This window comes from Strigops habroptila, chromosome 5, assembly GCF_004027225.2.
Source record: "Strigops habroptila isolate Jane chromosome 5, bStrHab1.2.pri, whole genome shotgun sequence".
Taxonomy (NCBI): Eukaryota; Metazoa; Chordata; class Aves; order Psittaciformes; family Psittacidae; genus Strigops; species Strigops habroptila.
In genome coordinates this window covers 69,814,479-69,840,812 of record NC_044281.2, presented here as the reverse complement: position 1 = coordinate 69,840,812, position 26,334 = coordinate 69,814,479, and the positions used below count along the sequence as shown (strand labels likewise).

At 43.8% G+C, this 26,334-nt stretch overlaps 2 protein-coding genes across 5 annotated transcripts in view; one reads left to right on the top strand and one right to left on the bottom strand.

Annotated features, from left to right (window-relative positions):
* Window positions 1-7,759: 7,759 nt before the first annotated feature.
* On the bottom strand, window positions 7,760-16,322 carry LOC115608223 (glutathione S-transferase omega-1-like). The gene is made up of 6 exons (XM_030486711.1): window positions 16,080-16,322; window positions 15,886-15,994; window positions 13,526-13,748; window positions 12,151-12,252; window positions 9,944-10,050; window positions 7,760-8,296 (listed from the first exon to the last, which is right to left on the bottom strand). The coding sequence occupies exons 1-6, from the start codon at window positions 16,111-16,113 to the stop codon at window positions 8,143-8,145; spliced, it is 729 nt and encodes a 242-aa protein (XP_030342571.1). The 5' UTR covers window positions 16,114-16,322; the 3' UTR covers window positions 7,760-8,142.
* Window positions 16,323-18,849: 2,527 nt separating this feature from the next.
* CFAP43 (cilia and flagella associated protein 43) overlaps window positions 18,850-26,334 on the top strand; it is a 50,220-nt gene continuing 42,735 nt past the window's right edge. For 3 of the 4 annotated variants that reach the window (XM_030486708.1, XM_030486707.1, XM_030486706.1), the window contains exons 1-3: window positions 18,850-18,928; window positions 23,058-23,311; window positions 24,096-24,192. In XM_030486708.1, coding sequence (XP_030342568.1) covers window positions 18,852-18,928; window positions 23,058-23,311; window positions 24,096-24,192 — 428 coding nt within the window. In that variant the 5' untranslated portion in view covers window positions 18,850-18,851. The remainder of the gene's footprint in view (window positions 18,929-23,057; window positions 23,312-24,095; window positions 24,193-26,334) is intronic. The other variant, XM_030486709.1, reaches the window with a different exon arrangement.

Genomic DNA, 26,334 nt, shown 5'->3' with positions numbered 1-26,334 from the left:
TACTATGCAAATCAGGGTGATATTTGTGTAGATACAAATTAATACTTTTCAAGCATTAAGCCACCCAGAGAAGCAGGCAGGACAGTAAAGCCAGGAGAGTAATTTGCAGCTAATAATTTATCTAATGACTTTCACTCATGGAACATCCACAAGCAAGGACAGAATCTCCTTTATTTCAAGTAGGCAGAAGTATCTGTGCTACAACGTAAATCAAGTGCAACCTCAGAGGACATGGTGGCCTGCAAGCATGCTAACATTAACTTGGTCAGGTGTGGTGCTACATCTCCCTCCCATCCTCTGGGCTGCTCCACAACCTCAGGAATTCCAGCCAGGTCTTGGCCTTTGTGTAATGAGTTACTATTGAAGTGTCCCTTGACCATACCAGGAACTCTTGCACAGCTAAGGAGGGAGGCACTGATAGTACTTCTATTCCCTGGCTAAGGCAGGAAGCAAGAGCAGGGATATCCAGTCATTGCGTGACAGCCTTGGAATGCTCCTTCCCTTGCTCACAGCCCAAGTGCAACGGTACCATTATTACTGGAGTTTTGAATAATTTCTAGCAATTACCAACTCAGGATGTTGCCAGGATGGAAATCTACTAATGACTAAAGCCAATCAACTTGCAACCCCATAAACAGTGGTCCTGAGACCATTTGAGCTCTCCAGAGCACAGCAGGCTGCAACCAGCACCTCCCTCTGAGTGAGACACCTCTCAGAGCTTGCAAGACTGTGATAAATGGAAGACTGTCACCCAAAGCTGGTGACAGGACCTGTGCTGAAGACTCCCCACTCCTCAAGCCCCAGCTTTTTCCCATTGAGAAATACTGAGACCTTTGACATGAATATTTCACTGAACTCGAGAAATTTTAACAGGTACCTTAATATATACCTTTGTGTCTGTGTGTGCGTGTGTGTATATCAATTTAGACACCATATAGTAAGTGTAGTAAATCCTATTGACTCACTTTGTTAACATTCACCTTAAAACCACAGACCACTGCTAGGTAAAAGCCATGTAAAAGTCCCATCTGTGGTGAATCGGTACACATGTAACCCTTTAGACAGAAACCATTGACCAAGTCTGAGACTAAGACTAGACCCAGCCACACCTGAGCTCCACCACCAGGTTAGAAGCAAGGGGGTCTGAACCTCAGGACTCAACAGGAGGACTTCCTTATTCCCTGTATTTCCCCCATTACACATAAACCATTGTCCAAGTCTGGATTGGACTCAGCCGCACCTAAGCTCCACCAGTTTAGAAAACAAGGGGCTCACTCTGAACCTCATGACTCAATGGGGGTGTCTTCCTTACCCTTTTGTACCTTTGGTCTCTATATTAATCATTTTAGCTTGATTTCACCTCGATTTTCCTGTGTATGTTTCATCCACATAATAAGTAGTAGGAGTGAATCTTGCCATCGAATTTTGTTAAGTTACACTTTTATAAAATCGTATTAAAACTGCTCTTGCTAATACCTTTGATGGTGATTCTTTGAGTGACCCTAAACCACTCATTTCACAACATCAGGTACCACTAGCAGTCAAGTGGGATATGGTCCCACTTGGAGCTGGGAGCTCCAAGCTGGGAGCACGGGTCCCAGAATGGGATACCGCTCAGGATCTGCCCACTTCTTGAGCAGGTTCTCATCCTCTCTGCTCAACTCTGTGCTACGGTTCTTTGCCTGCAGGTCTAAAAGCTAACTCAGGTCTGTCCCCAAGTGCCACAGGCACAGTATGAAGTATGTGTCTTGTATTTATCTGGATTGTGTTTGTTTGGAAAGAGGATTTCTGAGAGTATTAGGTTTAGTGGCTCCAACCAAACACTTGAGCTCTTGTACCCCTGCCAAGTCAAATTCCAGGCAGTCCAGCCTTTCTCTAAAATGATGAACCCATTACAGCAACATAAACTAGGTTACTTTTAGCCAGTTTCCTATGCAGTCAGTGTGTTCATGCGTATGGGGGGGTAGGGAAGGAGGAAGAAGAGGGTCTATCCCTTCATCTCCTGCCAAGTAACTTTTGAATCCATCGAACAACTTTAACCAAATTCAACAGATGTGTAGAAAGCTCAGAAATACTCAGCTCCAACGAATTTTAGGCAAGCAGGCAGATGCATAGAGGACAGAGAGAGGACTATCATAAAGCTGAGGAAGTACACAAGAGATCATTTAAGTGTCCCTGGTGCAGTAAAAGGCAGTTGGTATTCATGCCTTGCTAGACCTGAAGAAATAAACCGTGAGGAAAAAGGGTTGCGTTACTTCTGCTACTCTCAAAATGATTCACACAACTGTAGCGAGCCTTGAGAGACGGGGGAGGCAAACAAACAGGTATTTCTATATCTATTGGGCAAGGCTGGTCCTAAAACAGAAACCTGAACAAGCCCATGCTGTGGATCAGCTACTGTTACATTGTTCTCCAAAAGCAGCTTCATTTTCTAGTTACGTTACATTTAGGAGCATCCTCGTGTACTCCTCAGCTGCTACAAGCGAAATCTCTGGCTGCAGAAGCTTGTGGGACTCTGTAGAGCAGCGCTTTTCAGTCACTGTTTGTATTGGTGCTGAAAGGCACTGAGGTTTTAAGTAATGATAAATCTGTCTGGGTAAAACCAGAGCTTACCCAAAGGGTTAGAGGAGGGGAGGGAAAAACCAAACGATCAGCAATTTTTGTCTTGAAGAAGGGAATCTTCACTTTATTCACCTGCTGTGAGGTGGAAGCGCAGGAGCTGCTGAGGTAAAATTGACTGAGGCACTGTTTTAGAAACTGTGCACAAGAATGAAGATTAAAACCCCAATGAAGTTCTTAGAAGTGTCTTAGGTGCCCTGCAGGAAAAGGAGGCGATTTTAGATGCGAAACTATCTACAAATCCACCAACAGACTCGCAGCCATTAACAGTCTCAACTCGGCAAAGGCCTCATCATGTGTAAGGAGCCAAGATTAAATTTCTGTCTATATTGTGCTGCTTTCCTGAAGTGCCACAACACTTGCAGATGTCACTGGAAATCCAATTAGGCACCTTTCTGCAGACAATCCAACATTCAGGATCAAACACAGCGCAATACTGGCCCAGCAGGCAGAGGCTGGCAGAACCTGGATCAGTGAACCACAGTGTTCACAGCCTGACTCATCAGTCACTTCACCTCCCCAGGTGCATCAAGGCAGAAATCCATTGTATTGCTAACCTTCAGCCTTGCTCTCTAGCCTTCTGCTGGGAAATCAAACAACACAGACGGATTTCCCAAATCCACAGGGTGAAAGCACTTAGCTTGCTAACATGTTCAGGTCTCACCCCTGCCAGCTTGCACCAGGCAGGGCAGGGCAGCCCTGGATGGTTCTTGTGCTTGTAAGCACAAGTGGTGCACAACAGCTCTGCCTGCCTGATACACAGGCGTGCCCATGGAACAGACGTGTTCTGCACTGTCAGCACGATATTCCTGCCAGGCCTCAGTTCACCTTCAGGGTTATCACATCATGTTGGGATCATGAAGCTCCTGTATGCAAAACTAGAGAAAAGCAAGGCTTGTCCACATGCAGGTTTCTACCAGTGGCCCCACAGTGACTCTCTCCTACCAGATATAGGCAAAAAGTTTGATCCAGAGCAGAGATACATCAGCACACACAAGCTACATGAAGCGTACAATAAGAATTGAGAGGCAGAAGCCTGTGGGTTTGAAGACAAGGGTTAGAGCTGTCTTCCCACAAGGAGAAACAGCCGATTAATCACCACACCTCCACAATTACAAGAGGAGACAGACTCTGCTTCCAAGCCTGAACAGACAAGGAAAGAGTTATGTGATGAAAGTGGAAGGGGAAAAAAGCAGCCACACTGACCTGTGGATTGGCCCTGAGTGCACTCATGTTGAGAACTCCCTTCTGAGTGACAGGAGGAAAACCACAAAAGCACCCTTTCGGGCAATGGGAATGTACGCAGAGAGCTGCAGGGAGACAGTATTAAGCTGTAATGTTTCACTTTGGTCTTCATTGATTCTGCAGGTGGCCTGGAAGTTGACAGCCTTTTCCTCCTTTTCCCTGCAGCTCTCTTATGCCTTTGCTGTGCAGCCACATAGGTGACTCATGCAAATGGTTTGCAGTTGACAGGAAATGCTGTCTGCTCCCTGCTCAGCACGTGGCTGTTCAGTGCCCCTTTTCCAGGCTCCATTTCCCCTGCAGAGATGGCTTTTTCCCTCAGCTTTGCCAAGAGTGCTGGTTCTAAGATGCTACAGTTCTCACAGACTAACTCCTGCACATCAGAAAGTGGCTGTGAAAGGCACAGAACAGGCTCAGTACATTGGTCGCTTAATACTAGCTGCATTCTAACTTCCTCATGGTCTTGGAGACAGCATTACTGCACACTGCTTAACAGCAGTCACAGTCCACCCCAGACACAGCTGCATCTCACTGACTAGTTTTAAAACTCCTGTTTTAGCAAATCAAAGTGTTTTAGGAGGGGAAAATCCTAACACCATCACATGGCATTACTGATTTACTCAGGTGAATCAGCAACTGCCATCCAGGTTGGCTTCAGACCAGCAGTAGAAAAGACTGCTTCCATCTCACAGAAACTGGGGATGATTTAATAAAATCACATCTCATGTAGTGACTATAAAGAGGCTGCATCTTCATCAGCCATTCCCAAGTGAAAATTCCAAGGAACAGAGTGGTGAAATAATCTAGCAGAGAAAAGAGAGAGGACAGAAACAGCCGGTTCTCAAACCTTGATAATGCAGGGGAACACTACAGATGCCACAACAGTGGCAAAACGGGGAGAGCAGGCCCAGGAGATGCAACACTGCCAAAACCACATGCCTGGCACATGCACTCACACAGAGGCAGGCACCTCTCATGAGCAGGACAGGCAGCTGTTAAGTGGAGTATGGCCAGAAGCTGAGATTAAGTGAAGCGATAAACTGAGATTTTCTTTTTCTCTTCCTTTTTAATTGATTAGAAAAAGCAACAAAGCCACAAGGCACCTGTCTGTAAGAGTGCACACAAATGTTTCAGGTGTCCCTTATGTGTGACACTTGAGACTTCTTAAACCAGCATCTGCAGTTAACACCACTTCCAGCACAAGAACCACAGACTTTTCTCAACAGTTTCCCCAAGCAAGGATCTTCTGCTGTAACCACAGTCCCCTTCACCTAAAGGGGAAGTTCCCATTCAACTTATCCAAATCTCCATAAACCTTCCCAGATGTGATCACCTGGGATCCCCATCTCTTCCTCCATCTTGCCTCTCTTCTACCATGCTCTTAGCTTCAGTATAAAGGATCCTGAAATGATAATGAAGTTCAAGAGGCTGGACCACATCATGCGTTACGGTACCAAGAACCACATCAAGGACATCAGTAAAGAAGCAGGGATGTGCTACAGATGCAGGACAGAACAAGGCCCAACGCCTTGCTAATCTGAAGTATCCATCATGCTCCTAAAGTCACTACTTTTTACAAGATAGTCCTTTTTTTGCTAAACAGTGATACTTTTAACCTGTGCTGGAAGCAGTTATATTTAATGACATAACAACAGGGAACCAAAACAAATAAAACAACATTGTTTTGGAAAGCAATAGCACCACCAATAACTTTCAAGGGCAAAATACTGAGTATGAGGCAAGTATATACAGTACAATCTGATCCACAGACTTTAAGGAGAGCTCTGACCAAAGCACAGAGCTGTTGATCTGCTTGATCCTTTCATTATTGATGTCCATCTTTTTCCTCTGTTGACCAAAACTGAAGATACCTGTTTTCTTTTCTTGGCCTCTTTAAAGTAATAAGACGTATCCTTTACACCCATCCACCCTGCAAGGAGAGAGCCAGTCCATTCCTTTTTCCTCCCCTTTGAAGACTGGGCCAAAGTGCTGCATATTCATGACCACATTAGAAACGCTTTGCCTGAGGCCTGCACTTCTTGGTGTGCTGTAATGAGTTCAGGACCCAGCTGTCTGCTTGGGGATTTAGAACACTGATATTTAATGGTAAATTATAAGGCAGAATATTTCATTTTACTCTTTTTTGCTGAAGCAGCATATTTATAATGGCACACTCTACAGCCACTAAATAAAGACATAAAGAAGAGGAGAACATATCTTTCAGTTCAGACAACAGTCTCCAGGTCACCATGGGCTGGCCCAAGCCAGTTCAGTTCTTGGATGCCAGTCTCTGCTCTTAACCCATTATTTGATCTCCTTAGTGTCACATCTCTCACTAGCACCCAATAATACACCCAAGATATTCCTAGCATGTTTATAGAAGACTTAGGCTTAAGAACTTAGAGCCTACTATACTAACAGTGTTAACAAGCCCTACGCAAAGCAGAGCAGCTAATAAAACCAAAATGTTCTGCAGTTAATCCTTGGAAACTTGCCACACCAAGATCCCACCAACACCATTTCAGAGGTAGTGGCTTCAGCAAGCTCAAACCCCACTTCTATCTATAGAAATAGCCTAGATGCACATTCTGACAAGACACCTCACAGCTTTATGCTTCCTTCTGGGTTCTCTAATGACAATCTACAAACCATGTACAGCATCAGATCTGGGCTGGGAAATTATTTAAAGAACATCAGCATTCTGGAAGGAACAGCAGAGCAATTAGTATTTCTCTAAATAGTGCCAGATGTTAGCCACACAGATAAACAGGAGGGGGGAAAGCACAGTTTGAATTAAAGCTAGTAAGATCATAAGCAATCTCCTCCAATAGCTGCAGGCTGATAGTCCAAGCTCCTGCTAATTCTTTTTTCTTATCAAATCTGTCTTTCTTATCTGCTTTCCTACTCGAAGTTACACAAGCATGCACCTCCTCAGACTTACTGTGCTGGGGCAAAACATGCTAAAGGTAAAGAAAATTAGTCCAGTTTTACTCCAGAAAGGGTCCAAGACACTCAAGTGTCTCAATTACCAGGGAAACCATGAACCACCACCTTCTTCTGTATTACCTTACCTCATTGCAATGGCAAAGGAATTGTGTATCTCATGACAACTGCCTCAGCACCACAGGAACCACAGCCCTGGCCTTGAATGTGCTGCTCTGCCTTCTTTTTGTATGCTTATTCCCTGGAATTGTGGCTAGTTTGAATTGTTAGTGGTCTGACAGAGAAACACGTACACAGCTGAGCAACACCAGAATAGGCCATAGGTCTTTTAATCCCATATGTGGGGAGAAAAAAGAAAGAGGAAGACTTTCTTGCAACTACTTTTGATTCAAAAAATCTTGTCCCCACTCTGTTATATCAGCATATAGGATAGCTTCAAAAAATGTCCAACTACAAAGCTCTGATCCTGCCACTTACCTGCTAGAACACAACATACTCACTCCTTCACCAGCAGCAAGACACAACCAGTATATAATGCTCTGACTGAACTTCTACTTCAGTTCTCCCATTTCACCTACATCTTGATATGCATTGCAGCACTTTGAACTCTGGAGAAGAACAGAAAATAAATGTCCTTCTGCTCAGGATATGGTTTCTGTTAGCTCTACTCCCTACTCCAGCCTTTAGGGTAACTCAGGTTAGGACCTAGAATAAACATGACCCTACTTCAGAAGGACAGAGAAGGATTATTACTACACACTCCCCCAGCATATCCAACCCAAACTGGAAGCCATTACTAGATGGTCCCTGCAGGATTAAGTGGAGGCCAGTTTGTATTAGGTAACTGCATCTTAACTTCAGAGACAATACTATCTGTTTTAGCCTTTACAGGCTCCCCTCTGCACAACCAGTCCAGTGACTAACAGCTGCTTGGAAAGAGGAAGGAAAAATTGTGTTTAAAGACACCACTGTTTGCTTTTTATTTATTTTCAAGACACCAGTATTACAATTTTTAAACTAAGTAATAGGATTAGTTCAGGGATTGCCCACCAGCAATGCTTGCAAAGAGGCCAGAGATAACAGAACATCGCCTCTGAGTAAAGCCAACATTTTCCTTTATGCTATAAACGTGACCAGCAATGACTTTCCATCTCCTTCCTGAAGCCTGCACATCCTCCTCCGGAGAGGAAGAAGTGGAGTTCTCAGGTTTCTCACCCAATTCAGCACAGATTTATTCCCCATTATGAAATGCAACCACAGAAAAGCCTACACCAAATTAGATTCCCCACAGCTCACACCGAAAAGAAGCACTTCAGCAAGTATGTGCCTGCTGGCACCTCAGAGCCCATAATCACATGCCTCAGGGCTGTTCTTCAAATAGAGCTGCAGGTAATCTTTATATATCTGTGGGTCAGTCACTGTAGCCTTGACAGCAGGGTCCTCCTTCATGGCCTCCATCCAGCGTTGGAGCTTTGGGGTGTGACTCAAAGAGCTACAGGAAAAGGAAAGAGACTGAATAACGTAAATGGCAAACTTGGAGGGCATAAAGGAAGCAAAACAACTTGCACAGTTCCATTTTACTGCTTGTTTTGCTTTCTCCCTCCCAGCTCAGAGCTGGTGACAGAAATATGTACCAGATCATAGAAGACAGACTAGAATCTGGAAGGAGTTCTTGCAGAGCTTATGCACTCTGCTAAGCTGAGCAAAACCACAAATGAGCACTTACTGTGCAAGATATCAGCATGTTTTTACTTTCATTATCTCTGCTGCAAAAGACACAGCTCTTATTTATCATCTGCTCCAAGTTGAGGGCAGAGGTTTGTGCACCACTGCCTCCCTCTGGAATGCTTTGTTAATGGTGATTCTTAAAGCAAACGCTGTGTGCAGTGCTTGAGTCCTCCTCAACAGCTCACAAAGCTCTTCTCTCCTCTCTCTTGTATACCAAGACAAGCTGTGCAGTTTGTACTGCCCTGCAACCCAGCAGCTCAAAACACAGATGCAGCCTATTGAGGAAACCGAGGATTCAACTAACAGACTAAATCCATAAACCCACTCAGACACAGCTGAAAAACAAACAAACAAAACCCCAACCACTGTGTGGCAAATCAAAAGCTTAAGAGGAAATTGTTATTTTCAGTCTCTTCTGGCAGATTGAGCCAAGTACTGTGCATTACAATTAACTCCCAAGTTTAGTTAATGCATAACTTCTACTAACCCTTACCCAGAAAGCATCTTAACATACAATAACTCAGATCCCCAGTCATTCAAATACCTTAATGACTCTAGACCTATGCTCCTATATTGCTTGTAGTATTTCCCATTCCAATCAAGGACCACACAGGAGACAAAGTGGGTCAGCAACCCGCCAGTAAAGCCTTCATTTTACAGTGCCTGAATTTTCAATGCTAAGGATTCCGGTGTCTTTCTTGTTCTTCAAGAACGGTTCAGGCACCAGGGTGAGACTAACTGTTCTGTGCTCACTCACTTCCTCATACAAATTGATTCTTTAGCCCTGTTTTAAGGCAGCTATAAAGTAGTTTTCCTCTGATAGCATTTCCTTACATAATAATGCAATATCATGGTAACTGGAGCTGTCTAAAGATATGACCAAGACGCTTATTTACATGTAAAAAAACCCCCACTATTAGAAAGGGACAGATCTATCAGTTACAGCAAGGAAGGATACAGTTCACCCATCTCAAAACAAAATCACTCTCCTTTGTCATGCTAGTTTTTCTCAAGAGGCACAGAAGACTGCATTTCAAGCCTGAGGCTTTGGTCCAAGAAATCTGAGCCTAGGCTTTCATTCCTCTATTCCCTTCAAATAAAGGCCATTGTCACCTATGATGTTAGGGATACAGAGAAAGTCTTGTATTTCAACCACTTTCTCTGGATCTGGCAAAATTATTTTGTAGGAAAACATGTTTTGTAAGAAAAAAATAATTTTGTGAAATCAAGCTTGTTTAGAGCAGATCCCTGAACAACTCATTTCTCTTTTGAGAAGATGCTTCCCCCAAACTGTAACACAACACAAACGTTCTTCGGCAGCCCCCAAGAGTGTGGCCCATTGCTGCAGAGTGTATGCAAAGTTCATGCTGAGGCACCTCAGTACACACTGGAAGCCAGGCAAGGTACTCACTCCTTCAGCTGTAATGGTTCCAGACGTTCAAACCACGGCCAGATCATGTAGTCAAGCATGGAGATGGAGTCCCCTCCATAAAACGTGGTGTTACGTTTGGACAGAACCTGTGAGGGGCAAGAGATGACAAGTACCCTCAGAAGGAAAATTACCACAACAGGACACCACAGTAGCAAAAAGCCCACTTCACAGGAGAATGCAGGCAGACTAAAGGGATCAGACAGCAAATAATGGAGATACAGCACATTTAGACTGTGCATTCAGTATCTGGGGAGTCAGAGCTACTCTGTAGCTACTGTAGCATCAAGCTTAACTATTTCATACACTGTCAGTCCAGCTCTTCTCCAGAGGTTCAAAAACTCAATATTAATCACTAGCGAGCCGCAGCTTGTGCACTAACAAAAAGAAATTTAGCTCTCGGAATCCTTCAGTTTGTGATTTCTTACTTGTCAGAAAGCATTAATGCCCAGACTAATCACACACAGCAATGCACATGCATTTCTTGAACAATAAATCCAGCTAAATGTAACATCCAGGTAAGCTAGAACACTGTTTTAGCAGGAACTCTTTTCCCACAGCACTGGAGGCCAAGCGGTGTTAAGAAAGCATTTCTCACATTACATCTAAAATGGGATTTGATTTCAGGCGCAAAGGAAAGCAAGTGTAACATCCACATATACCAAAGAGATTCCCACAGTTCAACTCAGACAGCAGAGCCACAAAGAATTCATCAAGTTCTTCTGTTACATTTATGCTTCTGATACGTTTCAAGTGCCATGATCATCCAAGTTTAACATGCTTTAAGGAACTTGGTCTCTTCTTTCATAAGACCAGTCCCTATGTTTATACAAAGTCCCCAAGGCACTTTGGCATTTTAAAGGTGAAACTCGAGAGACATTACAAATCTTTGCCTTTCTGGACACACAACACTATACTCCTATAACATTTACTCCCTGGCCCCAAGCCCCCATGATCTAGTAAGTCCTTCAGGAAGCTTCAAGCAGTTTGGATTACCAGGTGTCTGGCAGAATATAACCGAGCAGTTGCAGAGATGGAAACACAGCTCCCTCTGTCGAGTAGCAGCAAACTAACACAGAAGCATTTCAAAACACTTCCTCGAATCTCTCTTGCAATAAGCTACATGAAGTTTGCATGACCCTGTTCCTCCCCCCCATCCTCAGCTGACCTTCAGCTGCTGTGGCAAAATCCTTCAAGCTACAGTAAAATAGAGGCACTGAAAGAGCAGCAAGTATTTAACAGCATTAATAAAGCAGGAAGAAGGTTAATTCTTCCTTAATGTTTAATAGGTCAGTCTTTCAGGGAAGTGAAACACACATGGCTTGCCCCCAGAACTGCACTACTCCAGCATCAGCCTGATCTGAGAGACACGGATACCCTAAGAACAATTTTATTTAGGCAACTCAAGGGGGTGGAGAAGCAGAATGCACAGGACTGTTGGGAGAGCTAGGAAAGTACTAGGAAGCTATCGGTAGCTTTGCACCTGAAGAAAAACACTCTGGCAGAACACTTCTTCACCAAGTCAGACAAGCATTAGTTGTGGCTGCTAAAGATGCAGAAGGAATGGGTTCATGATAAAGGCAAGTCTGACTTGTTCAGACTAGCCAGGAACCACTAGAGTCAGATCGTGAAGTGCTAATACAGCATCAAAGCCACCTGACACTTCCTGGAGCTCTGCTGAAGTTGCATTACACCACCGGTAGCACAACATGGCCCAGGCCTGGATTTCTGCAAAGGACAGATTACATCCTGCTGTGCCTCATGCCCAACGAAAATAAGCTCTTGAACAAAAGAGATTTTGTGTCATCGCTGGGGTATCTGCAGTGATTTCAGCAAAACTACAGCACAGATGCTCTACAGCAGCTCAGACTCCTCTCAGAACATGCTGCAAGGTCTCCCTACATTTAATGCAAAACAAAGATACCCAAGACAACAGCAGCAGCCAGAGTTCAAAAAGAATCCACAAGCCCACAGAGCCTTCACCATACATAGGAAGCTTAGTTTAGCTACTTGGAATTTTCTCTAACAGTACTGTTGTGCATCCTAGGCTGGGGAGTGTAAATGGAAAGATTCTTCATTGCTGTAACTACTAAGTGAAAAGAGGTCTAGCTCCAAAGGCCCCACCATGAAAGAAAAATGGGATCATGCAATAACTGGCAACCTGCTCATTGACCATGAAATACTCTTACCTCTTCAAATTTGCCAAACTTCTCAGCAATCTCTGCTTTCACTGCCGTGGTGTCCTGTCCATCTTTGACTGCCCCCAAATACTTCAAGATCAATGCTGTTATCTATACAAATGAAAGTATAAAGTTTTTAATGTTCCTATTACAATAATACAAGCAAGTCACTCAGACCTTAAAATGTTAAATGGTAAGATATTAGATTCAAGTTAAATCTTAAAGATTTAACTTTAAAGAGTTAAAGTCCATTAATAAAAACCTTTCATACTTCAGAAAAGATAAGCAGAGTCCTAAAGAAAGAATGAATGCAAATACTAATGAATTTTAGTCTTGTAATAAGAGAACAATGAAAAGAATGGCATGTTTCCCATTTGCACACACTACTAAAAAAGTAACAAAAAAGCTAGCAAGGTACAGAGAAGTACTCTTTTCCCAGTTACACATTTCTGAATTCCAAATGCACTTTTATTATCAACATTTAAGGTACTTTAAGAAAGAGACACGCAGCCCAGAATATGCAGGTTGCTACAAACCTGTGCATTTTCTGATTTAGTAATTGGAAGAGCAATTACCATACAGTACAAGAAAGTTGCCCAGTGGCCAAGCTTCAATAAGTTATATTCTTCAAAACTCAGAAAACCATTTTTCTACGATCTTGTCCTTCCTACAGCCAACATTCAGTGCATGTTTTGTTTCTTGCAATATGCTTCCCTGTGACCCTCTTCCCATCATGCCTATTCACAAAGGCCTGTTGTAAATACATCTTCCTTTCTAACCCTCTTCTTTGTCCACATCTCTTTGCACCTTCTGTTGCTTCCTCTCTCCTCTTCTGCCTCATATCCAAACAGACTTCTTTCACTTCCTAGACTCTTCAAAGCATGTGCTTGCACAGAAGGTTACTTCCAGTCAGTCACAGTGCTCTCCTCCAACCCCCAAAACCTTATACATGTCCCATGTCTACAGCTACCTCTCATCCATGGTTGTAGGCTCTCTCAGTCAGGCACTTTTTGCTTTCCACATTCATACAGTACTTCCTGCAGGAAGACTCAGATTAAAATACAGCAGTTGTTACTATCCAGGTCTCAGGCATTCGGCTGGTTTGGTCTACTAGCCTTGCTCTATTGTGGGATGCTCAAAATCCTGCCTCAGTCATATACACTTTCACTAGCTTGGCTGTCTTCCTGCATCCATCCCTACACACAAATGCTAGGAGCAATTCAGACACATAGTGGTTTGTATGCGCTCACAGCAAGAGACCCCAAATAACTCCTCCCAAGCACAAGACCTGCCTTAAAGAACGAAAGCAGCACTGGCAACAGAACTGCAGGTTTTGGTGCTATGGTAAAGTAAGAAACACAATCCCACACTGATCCTACAGTACCTTTGAGAAGTGTTCCAAGAGCATCTTCTGAAAGGCTCGCTCATATGGGTCTGAAGGCATCAACTTCTTCCCCGGAAAGGCTTCATCCAAATATTCACAAGTGATTGGGGACTCATAGATCAGCTGGCCCTTGCTGGTCTCCAGAACAGGAACCAGCCCAAAGGGGTTCTTCTCAAAGAACCAGTCAGGTTTGTTCTTCAGATTGATGTTGATTACTTCATGGCTAAAAGAGCAAAAGAAACAAGACCCAGGCTCAGTTCTGCTACAGTCAACTCCATACCACAGTGAAATGCAGCCATTACACCTCAACAGCTACAGTACTTGAGAGGCTGAAACATAGAATCAACTAGGTTAAAAACACCTTCAAGATCATCAAGTCCAACTGTTCACCCATGACTGCCAAATCCACCACTAAACTCTTCCTTGTCTTCCCTGAAGTCCTTTGCAAGACTAACCATTGTTGTAAATTAAGTTCAGTTAGCTGAATTCTTATAACTCTTATTTTGTCTGAGTAGTTTTGCTGAGCATGATTAGCTAAAGTTGCTGAAGCCTTAGGCTGCAAACTGTGACCTAGAAAAGTTGAACTTATCTTGAACTATTGCTTAGTTCTGTGAAGGGAGGCGCCGAGATCAGTGCCAACTAAGATAAGGAAGCCACAACTGAAAGCAGAAGCTGCAACCTATCCAGCTAATGGCCCACCTGGATCCAGAGAAAGAATCCAATTAGGAAGAAGACCCCAGATCAAAAATCACCACTGGACCAAGAGGTGCATGCAAGGTGCATGAAGAACATGCTAAGAACAAGTGCAGAGATTGAAAGGGTACGAAAGCCTAGGGGTTTCTTTGTCCTGGTCCATCTCCAGAGGCACCCAACTCAAGCTGGCCCTATTGCTGTACCACTCAAATTATGTGTTTTCCTGGAGTCAGACATCTGAGCCTCTGCTGTGGGAAACCCAAGGCAAAGAAATGTCTTTAACACCATCTGACACATACAAATACTGCCAGAGGGGAGGGGCACTTTACTGAAGGACAATCAGCACTGTCTTAGAATGAGTCATTTATTAAACTAGTAAAAACCACACAAACAATCTGGAAGTACACAACAGAGGCAGCCCTTGCCGTCACTCTAAAAACAAAGCTCAAGCGCACTTTCACATGCAGGTTAGGGGCATTCGATGAAAGAAGCACAAGTAAACTACACTCCAGTTTAGAACTGCAGCAGAATTGTCATCTTACCTTACAGCAAAGAGCAGATCAGGAGAGCATCCTACCTATTTTCCCCACCTATGGCCTCACACAGAGCAGGTGTTTAAGGTAAATGAAAATAAATACTGATAAGGTCTGCCGAGCTCAACTGAACCTGCAAAACAACTGAAAGGTTACCAGAAGGCAACTACCACATTTAGGTAGCCATAAAAGCCCTCCAAAATCACTATACTAAAACAAATCTCCCAGTTCCAAAATCAATCCAAAGACACTAAATAAAGGCAGAATTAAACTGACCTGGAAGTTTTAATGCACCTATTCTTTTGAAGAAAGACTCAAGGAAAAAGAAAACAAGATGAGAGTTGAGTTGGTTTGGTTTGTTTGTTATCAAGAGAACTGAATGGTAAGCATTCACTACATGAACATGAACTCCCAGCCCTGTTAACAAACCTTTGGCAGGCCTGGGACTTGGTGGGAAACCCCATTACTTTGAAACTGTGAACTGAGGGAAGCACTAGACCCCACTTAAAAACACTGACATGGCTGTCCTGAGAAAGAAACAAACACAAGTAGTCAATTCCATTAACTTAGTACAGCAGAGGAACAAGATATTACAGGAAAACAGTACATCTTTTAAAAAGGCCACTCACTCACCATTGCGTTCGCATCTCCCAGAATTTTCACTGCAGCTTACATCAAAACCAAGTAACACACTTTAAAGGCTCTACTCATGTTTACCCACAACCAGCTCAAATATTATTACTGCAAGCATTCAGGATGACAGATGAAGAAAAAAAGAAGAATCAGCTTGGAGTTTCTCCCTACAGATTTACATTAGGCCTTTACATAATTGACTTCATAGCAGCCTTCTTATCTCCCACTTCAGCAAGACACCACTCCCCAGATCAAGTCTTAAGAAATTCCAGCTTTACGGTAAAATCACCCACGGAAACTTTTTCCCATTTACTGATTCAGGGATGTTTAGTTAAGAGCCACTCGGGACGCCCAGGTAAGAAGGTAAGCTCGAACCGCCCCCTGCGAGCCCCGACAGCCCGCGGGGTGCTCGGGCACCGGGGTGCGGGCAAGCCGGGAAGCGGAGGGCGGCCGGCGGGGAGCCCCTCACCGCGCCACACGGGCCCGCCGGGAAGGCCTCACCTAATGCCCTTGTCGCGGAGGACGAGGCGCGTTCTCTGTGCGAAGGGGCAGAACCGCATGCTGTAGAGCCGAATCACCCCTTCAGGCACCGGCCCCGGCGCCGCGCTCCCTGAGGAGACAGAGAGCAGACCCCTTACAGCCAGCCCCGGCTGAAGCGATACGGCAGCCCGCTGCCCGCCGGGGCCGGCACTTACCCTTGCCCAGGCTGCGAGAGTGATCGCCCGCCATCGCTACGCGCTGTGCTGCGTTGTGCTGTGCTGGTTTGTGCCGCTCCCCACCGCGCCGTCCCCGCCCGCAGGGGGCGGCCGCAGGGAGGGCGGGAACCACCGCCCCTCAGTGGGGCTTGGGCGGGCAGCCCAGTGCTAGGGCCGGCCTCCAACCCGCCGGGGGTTATCAGCGCCCTGCCTCAGGCGCCGAGTCCCATAGAGAGGGGAAAGCTTGTGTTTCGGGGTGAGGAGCGAGCGTCCCGGTGGCTCCTCCCTGAGCTGACCGTCCTCCCCACCGGGGACGCTGAGCTGCTTGCTGGGACAGGCGCTATTAAGCTGCACTTCTTTATAACCTCTGTACAACCCACTCTAGCTGGCACTGCCATTTAAATGAGAAACTTACAGCAAAGCTCCACCCCGTGTGCCTGTTGTTCTCAAGTAGTGCCTCCAGCAGATGGGAAGTCTCCTTCTGCTTCTCTCCCTCGACAGGGTCCTCTCCTGCTACAGCACCACTGCATTACCTATTGCCCATCAAAATCCAATCCCACCTTGAGGATTACAAGGAGGGTTTCCCTTACGAGGAGGGTTTCCCTCTCCTGCAGCTATTCGCCTTCATGAGGAAAACCCAAGAGGTGACAACAGATAATCTAACAGACAACCTAAGAGATAAGGGAGTGCAAGCAAAAGTTAGATTCCATTTAATTGCTACTTTACAGTCATAGAGGAATTCATGCTTGCTTCTGCAAACATGACACATGGGAGCATCAGTATGTGCACAGAGCAAAAGAGAGAATCAAACCACAGACAGAAGTCCTCTCCAACCCTTTTGCTCCCTCTTCATTTGAGGTGAGGGCACCAGGGCTTTCCTTGTACCTGCTTTTTCTGGGGTATAATAGTGGAAATGGAGGAGCTTTCCTTTTAATGCATTTCACACAGTGTCCAAGTTGATCTGTGGTCCTAGAAGTAAAATGCTTCCCTTCCTGGGGCTCCACGCATCTTTCACCCAACCTTCAAGTCAGAGCTGTATGTTATTAGGAAACAGCACTTTTGTAGGCACCAGAGGGCTGGGGCAGCCCTTGCCGAAGGGAAGGAAAGTCCTGGCCTTCCTGGCGATGGTCACATCTCTGCCAAACCCCCAAGGCTAACAGGAGCCAGAGCTTCTCCAGTCTCATCAGTGGATCTGTGCTCACACAAGTGGGGAAGTTTTGCCTGTTGGTGACTTTTAGTTTGGTTTTGTAACTGGAGTTGGGCCTCAGGCATCATGTTGCAAAGACCATTATTTTCTGTGGTGATCTCTCCTGCAAGGCAAACACTGAGGTGGCCACTAGTAAAGTAACCATGAACCTGACACCATTAGCCATTAGAACGGAAGAACCTAATTTCTTGACAAGTCATTGTGGTTTGATTAGGTAATTAACTGATTATGTAACAAGCAGCTGTGAAGGGAGTAGTGATTTGTTGCACAAGCCTGCCATGCCCTAGGCAAACAGAACCTGTACACGACCTTTGCCAACAAAATAATTTCTCCTGACATTAAAAAAATAGCTGTTAGTGGACGTATTTCTCATTCCTCTGAATGCCTGCCCTTAGGAAAGATTCAGCAACATTTTGGGTCATGGCAAAAAGAGAAAATTAACTTGAGATTTCCTTTAGCAATTAGGAACAACACAGACAGTCTGCTAACTCGCAGCCCAGAAACAGTCATGTAGGAACCCAAAGCAGCATCACAAGATCTGGGTGCTGCAATAGCCCCTCAAGGGCACCATGGAAAAACAGACCCATTTCTTCATCCTACCTTGGTTTTGCATGGCACACAGGGCAAGTGTGGAGACAAGAGGTAAGGTACAGGCTTGCCCTGCTGCCTCTGGACAGGAGTGCCACTCTGCATCATTGCTCTATAGCACTGTAGCAGCATCGCAAATCTGCACACTACCACGGCACAGATAAGTGATAATGAACTAACACAAGCAAAACACTATAAATAACACTTCCCCCTTTAGGAAAGGGAAAAAGGAGATATTATTGCTTTTAAATATACTTGGAGGTTTGTACTGTGTTACCATGCTAAAAGCTTAAGTATATAGACAAAGATTGTAGCTTCACTTCCTTGGGCTTGAGCAACCTGGTCTAGCGGGAGATGTCCCTGTCCACGGCAGAGGGGTTGGAACTACTTTATCTTTAAGGCTCCTTCCAACCCAAACCATTCTGTGACTCTTTTCAGCAGCCAACCTCTCCTCAGTTCCGTTCGCAGCTTCAGGAGAGCTGCATTATGCATCCCGACAACTGCAGTACCTCATGACAGGAAAACATGGAAGCAACAGGAGGACAGCTACAGCTGCCTCACTTAGTGAGAGGCCAAATGCCACTCACTTGGAATGGGAGCGGCAGCTGCAGAAGGACCATTGTGGTGTCCCAGCGAAGGAACCCCGGGGCTGACTCACTCCTCCGCCTGATAAAGCGGCTGATTACCCACATTAAAGGCCACAGATATCAGTGGCTAGCGGGCAGAAGCACCCGACGAAGCAGAGACCGGGGCTGGTGGGACAACGGCGTTACACGCCACAGGGCGCTCCCCTCACCGCTGCCTGCTTGAGTACGCCCTGCCCGGCTCCAGCGCCCACCGCGCTCCTTTCTCTAGGGCTGCTGGCCCTTTAAATGCCTGCCCGTGCTCATAGGCCAATCAGCGGCCTGCTTGGAGGCCGGCGGGAGGCGCTCCGGTTCCTAAGAGACGGGTGTATACAGGCCGGTGGCGCGGCGCGGATGGAGGCGGTCGCTGAGGAGCCTCGCGCCGGGGCCCGCCGCTGCGGTTCGGCCGAGGAGGCCGCGCTGGAAGTGAGGTGGGGCCGGCCGGGACAGCCCGCGCCCTTCGGCACACGCACATCCACACCCGCACCACGCATTCCCGAGCCCTCAGCCCCAGCGGGATGTCCCATGCTCCCGGGGCTGTGCTCCTCTCACCACGGGTCAGCTCTATGCAGAGAATAGGGCAAGCTTAATAGGGAAGGGAGGCTGCTGTGGGCTGTGTTAGGGCAGCGGGTAGTTGGGGGACGGGGAGGGAAAGAGGCGCTTGCACCGCAGCATGTGGTGGGAATGAGTCTGTGGTGGGTTTCGCCGCCCTTAGCACAGGAATAAGCAACCCTGACTAGTTTTAAGCTGGAGCTTGATGAGTTGATAAGTGTGGTGTAAGATCACAGAATTCCAGACTGGTTTGGGTTGGAAGGGACCTTAAAGCTCATCTGGCTCCAACTCCCTGCCATGGGCAGGGAAACCTTCCACTAGACCAGGTTGCTCAAAGCCCCGTCCAACCTGGCCTTGAACGCTGCCAGGGATGGGGCAGCCACAGCTTCTTAGAGCAACATATTCCACTGTCAAATGAGAACATTTGCCTTGGTGCCGACGCAAAATACGGCAGTTCACTGAGCTCACAACTTTTGTCTGATGACACCTTCTTGTACAAACTAGTCCAGGCTCTAGTTAGACTCCAGCTGCATCAGCAGCCGCAATATATAATCATTATTAGGAAGGTCATTACCTGTGTTTGACAACATTGTTCGGCAACATAGGCAGCAATGCATTATCACACCACTGTTGATTTCCAAAGGAAGGTGTATAAGGTGCATGAGACCATTGAAAGAAGACTGGTAGCTGGTAAAAACGAGCGATCCATTTTGGAAGCTGGATGAAGGTGCAGATGTCTTGCATGCAAATATAGGCAAAACTTTAAATGCATTTATTTAAGAAGAGGTATGTATCAAATCTTTAATGGAAAACAAATCCATATAAAGATCATGATTATTCAGTTCCTTCACCTCTTATTTCAATACATGTTTTCTCCCGCTTTTTACATGATACTGGGCCCCTTACCATTTTTCATCCTTCTGAAATGAGGTCCCCTCAGCCCAACAGCAGCACAGGTACCTTCTCTATCTTAGCTTGAGCTACTCATCCCTTTCCCTGGTGTTACTGTGCCCCTTTCTACCCCTGGCTGGCCTCTATCCACCCCTACTCCCCACAACCACCACATGCACTGCACCCTTGCCGGCGGCTGAGGCGTGCCCCGGCGGGTGGAGCGCTAAATTCGTTAACTCAAATTCATGGGTGTGTCCCTGCCTGGGCGGATGGATAAGTTGTTGCCTTTTCCATAGTGGTTCTGGCAGCACACAGTATGCCCTCTTGGGGCATGATTTTCTTCTCAGTACCTGGCCTCATGAACCCATACGGTTCAGTTCTGTTCATGACCACATCTTTTTTCTGCTTTACCTGGACTACTTCAACCTCTAGAATTTCCGTGGCTGTTTTGTACCTCCTAAACCCCACTGTCATAATTTTCTGCGATGGCTCTTGGTATTATAAGTCCTGCCTTTCTCAGCATTTTAACCTGCATGTCAGAGACTTTCAGATTTCCATTTCCCACAGACGTAACCCACACTATATATAGAATAACACTTCTCTTCCAGAGCTCTTGGTAGTCCAACAACTTGCTTTTTGGTTCTGAACAAGTAGGCACTGTAGATGAATTATCCTTCCTACCCCACCTTTGTTGAGCCTTTCACAACAATTTAGGATGTTTAAACATTCTTACTATGTAATGGAACAAGATGTTTAAGCTTCCTTGCCCTCTGTAAGTATTTCAGCCATTTCATCAATGCTTATGGCTACATACATCCATAATTATAGGTGCAGCATTTACTATTTGTTCTACTACTAGGAGAAGCAGGCTTCAGCCTTAACCGTTCTGATACTTGCAGAGTGAAAAAGATACCATCTGAAGCATGTCATTGCTATTCGGAGGAAGTCCCTTGTGCAAACTGGTGTTACTTGCAAGAGCTGCAAGTGAAAACACCATTGCGAAATGAAAACGTTATCTGAAATAAAAAAGAATTTAAATGCTTTTGAATGTGAAGCAAAGTCCATTTCCATAAAATGGAAAAGTTTAAAATTTGCCTTTCTTAGCAATTAGTGTTAGCACTAGCAGTATGTATATCAGAAGACAGTGACAAAAATTATTTTACAGCAGGCAATTGGAATGCTGTAGTTTGTGTCTTCAGAAAGCACTGAACTTTGACAAAACTCATGGAACTAGCATTTTTTTCAGTGGAATAATGCTCTGTAAGGAAACTCTAATTACTTTGCCCCATCTACATTTCACCAGCTGGCAAATTTTATGACTGAAATACTTCTGACACAATGTTTATATAGAGCTGGAGACAGACACAGCATGGGAAATGTGAGTGAGCCATGGCTGGTTACCTGTCTGTGTATTGCACTAGTCAGAGATGACACCAGGTAACAGCCTGGATCCTTGTCCCCTTAAGCCTTTACTGGTTGTATAAGGATGATAAAATTGCTCTGACATCTCATTAATTTCTCCCTGCATACATGTTTTCTAGATTTCATTTTACCCCTGCAAATAGAAGTTAAAAATACTTCATTTCCACTATTCGGATCTAATGTTGGAGAAAAGCATAGAACTAGTCCTGTGAGCATGTTCATAAAGGTCTGCTTATGTGCCATGGCACATCATACAGCTAGTTGTTGTGTAAAAAGTCCAGGAAAACATTCATCAGCTGAAAAGTCTCCTCTTTGTTGCCATGGTGTTCAGTTCATCTGCACAAGCACGTGGTCAGTGTGCTTCCACTTCCCTCTGGCTACATTTAGTCATCTGGCGTGTAGTGAAATAAGCCAAAAGCAGAAGCTACTCAGAAAAGATGATGAGAAATTATTGCTGGATGTAGAATCAAAGGATCAACTAGGTTGGAAAAGACCTTTAAAATCATTAAGTCCAACCGTTACACCAGGACTGCCAAGTCCACCACTAAACCACGTCCCTTGCTGTAAAATAGAAGAATCCCAATGTATAAATTATTGTAATAGGAGCCAGCTTTTGGGGGGGACCAAAAAACCACTGCCATCCTCTCTGCACACATGTATGTTTCTTAAGACAAGTCATTTTAAAGCATTCCTGACTATGAGAGTGCTAAGGCTGCAGTACAATCTTCTAGTAAGAGTTCAGAGGATCAGCAGCTGAGGTGATCTTATGACTGACTTATGTTCATGAAAGGAACATAGAAATGCTGCTTGCAATTGCAGAGGACAGAGATCTCTTCCAGTCAAACGCTCTTATTTGGAAGAAGAGAAGGGATGGAAAGTTTCTGAACAGAAATTAGAATGTGCTCACAGCAGTGTTGTACACAGAGGATAGCTGTTACACTGCTGGAATTTTTCTGCCATGGTACTAGCAGGCTAAGATGTGGCTCAGCCACCTTCACTTAGTGATAAATGCAAATCCCTTAGATAAGAGGCCCCTGATGTTTATCCACACGCTTTCTGAAAGGCAGAAGGATCTGCAGGCAGTTATGAGTTTGTTGATGTGTTGTAAATTCATAAGCTGCCTCCTTTTCGGTAATTTCTTTCAGTCCTTGTGTAACACATCCTGTTTACATTCCAAAGTTTTAGCATGTTAAAGTATTAACGTCTTTAAAGCAGAACAGTTGTCCTGGTTGCATTCATATAAACCCAAGCCATGCCTTTGTACTTTTTATTTTATGGGAATGAGTTGAGCTATGAAAGTGTAAAAAGGTTAAGCAAACACAGTTGGGTCCCAAGTGTGAATTGGACCTATGTAATTCAGAATAAAGTATACTCTATTACTATAATATACGAATACCAAATCAGAGCCTGTGAACAGGCTAACTTTGTTTTTAGTGAAAAGGGAAATATAAGCATCTCTCCTTGTTCTTATGACTGTCCTTTGTGCTCCACCAGGGTAAGATTGACCCTGTATTTTTGGAAACACTGATGTAGTGATCCATAGTACTAGATCTTGAAGTTATTTTGGTTTTGCAACGTGGTGTGAGGATAAGTCTAACATCAGTTCAGTGTAACTTGGGCTACAGCATTCCCTTCATCACAGTGTTTTGAGAAATGTTTGATTAATGTTTTAACATTCCATTGCTCTTTTGTAAGTTGGGTTCAGGGATTCTCGAACAAGAATTTTGGCTTTGTCAACAATCAAACTGTCTGCTACCCTTGTGGCAATTACATCCTCTTCCTGGACATCGAAACAAAGAAGACAACAGCGCTGCAGTGTCAGACAGGCCAGGTGGGAGCCTTCGCAGCGAATGGGAACAGTCACGTGTTGGCCTTTTCAGACCGGAGGCTGAATCCCATCATATATATCTACACTTTTCCAGAACTCACTAAACTGACAGAATTAAAAGGTAGTGATGTAGTAATCCTCCCTGTCACCCTTTCATTAAAGCAATACTTAATTCATCCACTTTCTGAAGGGTTTTTTTTAATGAGACTTGAAAAACTGTGACCGAAAAGTGTCTCATGACAAGATGCTTGGAAAGCAGTGGAAGGAATTTTCCACTGCACTACTTTTAGTTAGGCTTAAGCTAGGAAGGAATAGGACAGCACAAAATGGAGCGGGTTTAAGGGAGAACAAATGGAATTAATTTTAGGAAAATATAGTCAAAATCACAAGAAAAATCATACTGCAGTAGGCTCCAAGCAGTCTGCTGAAACCACATTGACAAATCTGAGATATGAGAGGAATGAGGGTTCTTGCAGTTAAATTCTGGAGTTTAGGATTTTTTTTTGCCTGCCTTGTAACATTTCTCTCCTTAGTTAAGTTGCTTGCCTTACTCATGTTTCAGCTTCATTTCCATTTAAATAAGTATCATGCTACTTGCTTTTTTCATGTATATGAATCAAATTATGACTACAAAAGATTTCAGGGTACTTGGGCAAAAAACACTTGAAAAAGCCAAGGTATTCTTGAAAAAAATTGAAAAATCTCCAAGCAGTGATACATGGGGAACATTTTTATGAGCAAATAAAAAATATGATCTTAGTGAAGCAAAAAACTCAGAGGCTTTAAGAATGTCTTTAAAGAGTTAAAGTGGATATAAAGGAACTGAGAAGAGTGCTCTTAGCTGGGATAGTGTACAATAAAGTCCAGGCCGATTAGAGACCATGTTCTTTACTTTCACATTTCAGGTAATGCTCAGCTGGACTACGCCTTGCTTGCATTGAGTTTCACAGGTCCATATCTAGCCAGTTACTCTTCCATCCCAGAATTTGTTCTTTCAATATGGTAAGAGTTTAAAATCTAATACCATTTACATTTAATTCATATTTTTGTGTGTGTGCTGTTGTAGCATGAATTAGCAAATGTGGAAGACACACTGGTTACTTTCATCTCCTTTTTTCCCCTGACTGATCATTGTCTGCAAACTTTCTGTACCAAAGTTGGTGTTGATTTTCTAGCATTAGGAGCCACTAGTCAGAATGACTGTTCCTTTGCTACAGCTATCTTCTACCTTCTTCAAAGTCTTCAGCATCATTTAATTACCTGTTCACCCCTGGAAGCTCAATACCATGCTGTTTGTGAAAAAAACATGCCTGCTGAAAAGAGGAAAAACATTCTAAAGCCAATTTCTACTTTTTTTGTGCCCCCTCGACTGTTTAGTGGTCCTCTTAATTGTGCTTGATCTTAGTTCTGTCTTACAGTTTTGTTCAGTGATAACACTACCCTGGCTCACTGGGTTAGATCATCATTTTCTGCTCATCGTCATGAAAAGAAGTATTAAATAATACAGTGCAGAAAGTTAGTTCTAACAGAAAGTTAGAATATTTAATTTTTAAAACAGTTCTGTAAAACTATAATCCTCATCACCTCCATTGCCAGCAAGCGTGCACTGACTGTGGAGCATGAGCACTTCTTCATAACAGATGGGGAGGGTGGAGTAGGAGGAAACAAGGAGGTGTAAGGAATATTCTGTATAGTCCCAATTTAATTGTGACCTTTTCTTGTACAATGATTAGTGAAGAGGCAGAAACTCCTGTAACTTCAGAATTTTAGTAATAACAGTAGATAGAATTACAGATGCCTCTTCTTTATCCCTTATGAAGAATAGTGTTTGCTGTGAACTCTGATCACATACAGTAATTCAGGAAGGATGGCTGTGTGTGTATCACAGTAGAAACCAACAAGACAGCCTCACTGGCCTGAAAAGCTTACATGCATGTCACTTAGAGCAGAAATAACACACGTGATCTAATGTGTTCTTCATGTGCACTTGAACAAAAATCCACCATCTTGAAAAACTTCTTCAGGTTGTTCTTAAAACTGGAAATATCTAGAAATGTTTAAATGCTTTAAAGTAGTGGTAATTTCCAAGGCCAATTTAAACCTGTTTGAATCAGCATGAATATGGCTATCAGCAGCTCTTTGTCATGAAAGAACCATCCTAGATTCTAGTCAGAAAGAATTTAGTAGTAGAATAGAATTACCTTACAATATTAAACGTAGAATTTATAATAACTTGAGCAGAAGTATGTGAATTTACTGTGAGATCAGGACCTTCATTTTTGCAATTGGATTATATTGTTCATTCATTGTAGAAATGTATATGTACAGATGAGAAAAATCTCAATGTGTAATTGCTATACAATGAATGCACAGTTCCTGTATTTTAAGAAGTTTGGAATCAGAGGTTTAAGAGATGTTTTGAAAGTTATGTCAGTCTCAAAATATAGAAAGCTTATGGATAACTAAAAGCTGCCTTTCATCTGAGATATTTTATCCCTAGATCTTTATTCCATTCTGTTCAAAGGGGAGGCTTAATGCCAGATTCTTTTTCAGATACATGTACTATATAGTTTCAGATCTTAGTATTTTATCTACTATAAAAGAGTGTTGGCACTATCTGTTAGGTATGAGATGAGAACATGCTGACAGATCTTTAGAGAAAGAGCTACGCTGATGTCTTTTAAAGTCAGGATTGCAGCTTATAGCTTTCTGTAACTGTAATGAGAGTTGCTGTGTATGTGTGAATACTTCTCTTTTTTATTTGCATATGCCATCAATATTAACCCTTGTCTTGCATCCTGACCTGTTTATGTGAGTGAATTTATTACAGGCCAGAAAACCAGGATTATACTAAATCCATTTACTGCAGTGTATGCATTTTAGGTTTTGTTTCCTCTCAGCGGTAAAGATAAATACTAAAGCTATAAATGTTATTTAGATTAGCAGTCAGATATATTGTCCAATAAATTAAGAAGTAGTTTTAACCATTTGCTTCAAATGATGTTAATTAGTCCTTGGACATCACCTAAAAATGCAAATGCAGTCAAGAATTAATCTAGATAATGGAGAAATAAATACACAAATTAGATTACGAGAACATAAAATAGGTTAGACTGGACAAAAGGAAATTCAGTGGAAAGCAGA